This window comes from Lissotriton vulgaris, unplaced genomic scaffold, assembly GCF_964263255.1.
Source record: "Lissotriton vulgaris unplaced genomic scaffold, aLisVul1.2 SCAFFOLD_3064, whole genome shotgun sequence".
Taxonomy (NCBI): domain Eukaryota; kingdom Metazoa; phylum Chordata; class Amphibia; order Caudata; family Salamandridae; genus Lissotriton; species Lissotriton vulgaris.
In genome coordinates, this window is record NW_028255488.1 from 257,435 (window position 1) to 265,356 (window position 7,922).

Sequence of the window (7,922 nt, forward strand, 5' to 3'; positions counted from 1 at the left end):
TACCGAAGCACATCGAGGTGGAGCCGCAACACAAACCGCATCTCAACGAAGCCCCAGCGGGTGGGCAGCAAAACAATCCCGCCGAGGGCAGCCCGCGACCCGGCCGAAAAGCGTCCAAATTAAGCACCGCAATCCAAGCGGAGCACCTGTTACATGAGTGAAGCTGGACGAGGTGAGCACTGCGGCACTCACATGAGGTTGGAGCGGAGCACTACGGCAGTCAGCCTACTGCTGCCATGTTTGCCCCAGCCGGATACACTTCTCACCCCCGGTTGGGGGGGGGGGGGGTTGCGGTTAACAGGAGCAGGTAGAGAGTCCCTAGTAGTGGTCCAATGAGCGCAAAGAGTCGGCTGAGTGTGGCGAACGACAGATGGGGCCTTGCAGTCGCTGGCGGCGCTGTGAGAGGAGAAGATACTCAAGCTGATCATTCAAGTGAACAGCACAGTGCCAGTACAAATGGGCCTGTTTGCGGTTGTGAAGAGCCCAAAAGCTTGATTTCAGGTGCCCAAGAGCTGTAGATGTTGAAAACAGCTGTATAAACCACTACTGAGGCCAAGAAGACAGCAGAGTCATGCAGCACCCACAGAATTGTAGGAAGTCCTATGTGTCCATGGGTCTTCAGAAGAAAAGGCGGCAAGCTAACAAACCCTTGGAGATCACTTGACGGTAAGGCAGAGTCCATCTCTCCTTCCAGTAGAGTCAAGGAGGACTCAGCAGCAGGGCAACTAGCAAAAAAGCAGTCCTTCCACAAAAGCAGTCCAGTTGAGTCCTTGAAGCAGCTCAGCAGTACTTTTGATAGGGATTCACTTTAGGATCCGGAAGTGTCTGATTTGGGGGGTTCAGAGACCCAATACTTACACCCCAAAGTGCCTTTGTTTTAGGGGTTGACTTCAAAAGAACACTCTGAAGTACGCAAGGATCCCTTTCAGCCCAGTTCTGTCTTCCAGGCTAAACCTGGGGGGTAAATCAGTACTTTGTGTGAGGGCAGGACATCAAAATGTAAGTGTGTGCCACCTCTCTCCTCCCTGCTCAGGAAGACCTATCAATATGCAGATGAATGCTAAGAATGCAGATCAGCCTCAACTTTCTGTGTTTGTGGCTGTCTAGAGGGAACACACAAAGTGGAGCTGTCAACTAAGTGAGACGTGTATTGGAGATAGGCTGTCAGGCACAAACAGCAATAAGTACAAATAAAGATCTACTTTGTAAAAGTGGTATTTCTAAGACAGTAGCGTAAAATCAAACTTCACCAGTAAAGAGGATTTATCATTACCATTACAAACATATTAAACATGAATACGCTAATCCTCTCCGATCAGGAATTACAGCTTTAAAGTACATTAAGGAAATTCCAATGCCTGCCTATGAGAGGGGTAGGCCTCACAGTAGTAAAAAACTAAATATGCAGCTTGTCACTCCCAGGACATGCAATACATGAAGGTACATGTCCTACCTTTTACTTACATAGTATCCTGGCCTTCAATTTTACCGCATTATTGCGCAAGGACATCAACTGACTCTTGCTTTCACGAATAGATGTATTATGATTACTTCAAGGTTGGCATAATTCAATTGCTTTAAGGCTGGATTAAATCCACTACTGTGTAGGAGCCAGATGTCCCTTGTTTATTTATTGATTAACCCCTTGCGTGCGGCCGAGATTCTGCGCTTGTGCGGCACTTCTAAAGAGTGGGCGGGTTCATGACGGCCCTCAGCCGTCATCAGCACACGCCCACCGTGCTGCATGACGGACATGGGTCGTCATCAGCATGCAAGCGGTTAAATCTAGTCCTGACACCGGAAGAGTTTTCCAGGTTGCTCCCCATCCCTAAAGGGTATCCAGTCCTGATAAAGACCTGCTTTTGAAGCTTCGAGTGCCCCACCCCCTAAAACTGCTAGGTCGAAACGCTGACATTCCATACAACATGGATTGTAAAGTGTTTCCACAAAGGAGCAATTGTGAATAATAGGATTACCTCCGTCTAGATGAGACTGTACTTATGCTGGATAATATGTATACACACCAGGCTATTGTGTAAATAGGATTATATATGGAATTGGTCTATTTCCTCTTTCTTTTTTCGTCTGAAATACTTCACCCATGAGCACTTCTTTCCTGAGCACCCCTTCACTTACTTCTTTGGAGCAACCAGATGTGCATATAATGTATTTATATTTGGTGTTTTTCAGAATACAGAAACATATAAACACTTAAATGTGTTGTTTTTGTGTGTGATAAGTTTACAGCAATAGCAATATAACAAACTCTCCTTTACAGTCAGTAATAGAACCTATACTAATCTCTGGGTTATATGGGTGGGGGAATATGAAAAATCATTAGGATAAGTTTATTCATTAAATCCTTATCCTCATACTGGATCTTACAGAGAAGACCACTACTACATATCCCTAATTACCAATGTCCTTCAGAGTATTCTTGGGTTAACCTGTCGCTTTCTAATCTAGGACCCCGATCAATACTGTGACCTTATGACCCTATACGGCTATAATCCATTCATACCCCTATAATGGCATAAACGATCAAGAGTGATATTTCAGAAACTCGTCTCTGGCTTAACACGATCAGAGCCACATTTCAGAATCTCTTCCTCTGCAGCTCATTAGAGCAAATGACACAGCAGAAGCCACTATCTAAGATTCCTAGATTACACTCCGAGTTCTTCAACAAGATAAAACTCAGCAACCTGGGAAAACCCCGCTTGCTATGTTTTGATTAGTAATAGAACTCTAATGAGCACTGAGAGACGATCACTTCCTGGTGACATCTTTATTGACGTCTTATGTCCAAAAACTTACGTCAAACAAGGCACCTTTCAGGTATAAATATTACCAACGTTGCCTTAAGCAAACGCTGCCTCAACGACATCGATGATAGCGATGGTGTGGTGAATACAGGAGCATAACAGCTGTCCCTTGCAGAGCCCAGCAGATACAAGCTGCCCACGGACGCTGCCCCTCCTCCTCGACGCGCTGAGAGAGAGACGCTGTCTTTTCTCCTGCCGAGAAAATCCAGCTCCGCCGTTTCCAGCCTACTCTTGCGAGTGACTGGGATATCGAGTCCTGGAATGAGATACAATACCTCCAACATTCTATTCCAGAGGTATGGTGTTGACTAAACCATTAGAGAGTATTCTTGAAGCAAACCTTGGCAAAACCAACGTAACGTAAACTGCTACTTCCTTACTCCCTCCCAAGTATTAGGCTTAGGTCAGGTACACTGGGGTAGGCGTAGTTAGAAGCACCAGTGGAGTACGTTAGCTAAATGTATATATGAATGTATATATTTTATTCATTTTAACCATTGTATGGCTAAGAAACCATATCAATGCTTTTACAGTATTATTTCGCAATCCTCATTTTACTGTACGCACTTTTTTATAACAACAAGTCTTGCAATTGTGGCAATTCATTTCTCTTGCATGAGAAGAAAGACTGTTCAATAAATAATACCTTTTATTGAAAACGCCCGTCTCTCTATTCTCTGCATCTTGGTGAAAGTAATCTGCACAACTGACTGAGTAAAATAACTGTCTATTGTTTCACACAACTCTAGAGATTGACTCTTATTCTAAGGAGCAAAGTTGTCATGTTTATGCGGTTGTTGGAAAACTGAATCCCTTCTTGTCTGTACCAGGGAAGCTGATCACTTCCTATTCAGTCAAGAAAGTTTCCAGTGACCTCTGAGCTAGTTGGTAACAAACCCAATTAAGTTTAGCATAGTCAGTAGAGACCTGGAAGACCGCACTTCTACGTCAAAACTGCTGTTTATGTTATTCCAATGCACTTCATGTAGCTACTCGTAGCGCTACTTCACGAACTACGCCCAGGGTTAGTTACAAGTTTTGTTTTCGAGTGCATGCTTTTAATGGACACAAATGTATTTTAGCACTTGTTACAGTGCGAGTAAGTGAATCGGTTCAACCTGTTCCAGAGTTCAGCCACTACATTTTACTACTAATTTCTAAGGCTTCCTCTGCTCCACAACAAAGAGCAATGCCCGGTTGTCATGAGTTTCTCTTCTTTGTCAAGTTTCATTTCCAGTTGTCTGAGTGTACAAAGTACTCTAGATATACACTCTTCTCTCGTCACCACCTTAAGGGTCTCCTATTCATTCCACCATGTTCCATTGGTCTTCTAGTAACTACCAAAATAGTTAGTTAATAACTCATCTAGCTCTGTATGAAACACTGTACCCCGAAAAACCCCTAACTGGAGTCTCCTGAGCAGGATGCAGGATCTTTCCCTGCACATATCGAATACTTTCAATAGTGGCTTATGATCTGACAAGGATTGTGCTAACAATTGCGATGCCTGTACATGTTGGGTGAGGTTCGACTGTTATCAGAAACCGGTTTAGTCAGCTATACGAGTCACAAACCGGGATATGATAGGAGAATTCCCTACAGTCAGGGTGCAGCTCTCTCCCTACATATAGACATTGGAGGTTTCCCATCAGGTCTGTTAAGAATGCAGTTATACTGGGCAAAGTGCCCAATTTAGGTGGGTGCCTGTCCGGCTCCCATACAGCACATAATTGAAATCCCCAGCCCAGATCAAAGGCACATGTACATCTGGAAGAAGTTCTACCTGTAATGAGACCTAGAACTCCTAGTCATCCTTATTCGGGGCATATACATTCATGAAACATTTCTCATTTATTCAACATCCCATGTAGCAGAATCAATCTACCTTCAATATCTGGAGTACTATAACTCAATTTAAAGGATAAATCTTGGGACATCCAGATCGATACACATCCCCTGACCCAAAGAGGAGGGCAGCGTATGTCTGCCATGTCTCCCCATATGATCCCTTAGCGTGCTGCTCTCCACAGGTTACATTACACAATATTAGGCATAACCATACTGAGGGCAGCCACAGTGAAACACATACCTCAAATAAGGAAGCATCCATATACACATCACAGCATCATTACTTTTCGTCACAGAGCCCCAGCCAGCTCCTGCCCCAACCTTTCTCAGGAAGAGTCAGTACAGTTCAATCAAGAAGCAAAAGCCACCTTCAAAGTCCATGCGGCTCAGGTGTTTTTCCCAATGTGTCTCATCTCTTCAGGTAAGCGTCTAGGGGTGTCAGTCAGCAGCCAGGTCTCCTCCTAAGTTTTCTGCAACATCCACAAGGTACCATGTTGTCTAACCACCACCCAGGTCACTCAGATCGTCTATACACCCATCCCTGGCCGATGTGGGGAGGGGTCTCCTCATTGATATCTCACTCTTCTCCAATGTTTCCAGGAGCGCTCAGCCCCTTCAGTGCATGCAGAGACACGAACAGCACCCTGGATCTCAAACCAGTCCCAAACTTCTTCCAGAAAGGTAACAAAAAGTGAAGCTTTCTTCCGTGTAGTGCCTTTAAATTGGCGGGAAATAGAAGCCTATTGGTCAAGTCCATCACTTTTAGCTGTTGCTTACTCCAGCAAACAACTGTCAAAGTTTTTAGAGCCTGTGTGAATCCGGAAAAATATGCAGCGAAAGTCAGTCAAAATTAAGCTCAATAGTTTTCCTAACAAACTGGAGGATCCTGACCTATCAAGGTAGTTTAATAGTTTTGCGAATATTGTCCCGGGGAGGGGAGGCAGGGCCCTGTGCACTCTTTTTTTAGCACAAATTAAATCAGAGAGGCCCTCTAGCTCGAATTTACAGTTCTAGAAATTCCTCCGGATGGGACGCATTTGTTCCTTCCAGGATGGGATCCCACTCAAGGTGCAAGTTGCACCGTCTGGAGCTCTGCATCCTCCAAACTATCATCTAATCATTGTGTGATCAGAAAATGTGCTCACTATTGATTTAAGGGCTTCAACCTCCTCCTGCAAGGAGGTTAAATTCTGCGCTGTTTCTGGAGACATGTCCACCACTTTTCATATATCCACTCACAGAAGGTTGACCAGCAAAGAAATGGTGTCTATCTTGGCTTCTAGAGCGGACTTGGAGATCAATGGCTGCTAGTATTTGAGCTCAAATGGACACCTCCTGCTGTTCTGATAAGCAACCACTAGTCCTCATCTTCACTCCTCCCAACCGCAATGCCACAAACTGGCCGATCTTAGTTTGTTGTGTTGCCCTCGACTGCCTGTCCTTGACCACTGTGCCATCCTACTAATCCCGGGCGACACTCTGCTCACTATCACAGGAGGTGGAGGGGAGACAGCAGGTGGCAAAGCTTCCTTCCCCAAGACAGTAGCACTCCAAATCCACAATATGTTCAATGAGTGTGCTGAAGCTGTATTGTTGCCACCAGGGGCACAGCAGGCCCCTAGGACCGGGTGGCAATCCCAACTTGGTCCCCAGCCCCAACATCTCTGTACTGTAGTGATTGGGAGGGGGGGCTGTTTGGGGAGGTGAAGTGGACTTGAGGGGGATTCAAGTAGAGGGTGCTAAAGCAACAACACCATAAGCAGGCTCCGGGACAGATCTACTGAATCCATGAGGAGCGGCTGGTGCCTCCTTTGTCAGATGCAGTTCCTGCTCTCTCTCATCAATAGTGTGGCTGGTTCCATAGTGCCTCGTGGTACTAATCCAGTAGGGGCACTCGTAGCAGAAGCAAGTTCTAAGCCCCAACTATCCAAGGTATAGATGTGGCGCACACAGCCCTGACGCAACCTCATCTGCCAACTTCACCTGGCGGTCCAGGTCTACATCCAAATTAGGTGGTCAAGACTCTCTCTTCAGCTTTCACACCCCCGGTCTCCACCATGTCATAGATCGTGGCTCCCACGGCCGATCGCTACCACTGCCCCTCTAGCTGTGGCTGAATCGGCATCCGAGTGAGCTCAGAACAGCCTTTGATTGCCACTGTGGCGCATCTGCTACAAACCCATCAGGGCCAGCGCGGTCATCTGATTAAAACCCACGCCTTCAGTCCAGATCAGCGTCTCCTCCGTAAGAAGGACAGAGAAGAAACTCCTCCCCACACTAATTGGCTTGTAATGACCACGGAGCATCACATATGGCTTGCAGGCAGTGTGAGTCCAGGTAGAAACAAGGAAGCTTAAGGATTAATATACCGGTCAGGTGTATTAGCCTAGTGCGCACTGTTGGCCTTCTAGAATACAATTTTAATATAATGACTCACATATTCATAGAGTTTCAATCACAGGCTGGGACCTCATAGCATCACGAACACAAATCATTAGTCTCACTGTGCCAACCAGGATTCAAGTCTGGTTACACACCCAAACACATCTGCAGTGATAGCATTAGATAAAGGAGGCTTCGTAACATAAAAGATGATTTCCCAACATTCGTTTACTTTGCATTTATTTTTCTTTTAAGGTGTGTGCATTATTTTATATATAGGTACTTGAAGGTCAAAGACTAGCAAAATAGTCACAGAACATTGTGTTTGTTTTAGCCACGGCTTTGCTACCGCCCCCACAACGACTGATCCGTCCCCACTGTACACAGGATGACAGTTCACATAGAAACCATGATTACATTAAAGGTTACTTCCTATCCAGCACAAAATACCTAACAGATGAAAAAACACACATTAAAAGGCAATGAAAAACGAGTTTGAAGTACAAATCATACCTGATTGTTTGTGAAGACCCGGAATATGTGCAACTCAGAATCAGGAGCAAATCCTTGACATTCCCTCATGCTGGCTATGACCCCTGCGACAAACGTTCCATGACCCAGGCCTGTTGGAGGAACAATGCATGATTGATGGTAGAATTTTATAAACGCTGATGTGCTCTATTAAGTTGTAACATTTGCTTTCACCGTTTCAACAATAGAAAGAGGGAGGAGCAGCATCAGAGTCATTCTGTAATGGCTCCATTATGTAAGTGTACTTTATTTTGTGTGCAGTTAGTTCTCAAATGCCAAGTGGAAAGGCTGTATGAACAAATACTTCAATAGTGCAACTCTGCAGCAGCCTTAAGG

At 45.2% G+C, this 7,922-nt stretch overlaps 1 protein-coding gene across 1 annotated transcript in view; it reads right to left on the reverse strand.

The window, feature by feature from the left end:
* Positions 1-7,678, reverse strand: part of LOC147659113 (membrane-bound transcription factor site-1 protease-like) — a gene marked incomplete at its 5' end in the record, with an annotated part of 181,947 nt that extends 174,269 nt beyond the window's left edge. Inside the window, one exon of the mRNA XM_086951966.1 lies at positions 7,569-7,678. Within this exon, the coding sequence (XP_086808092.1) occupies positions 7,569-7,678 (110 nt within the window). The remainder of the gene's footprint in view (positions 1-7,568) is intronic.
* Between the last annotated feature and the right edge of the window lie 244 nt (positions 7,679-7,922).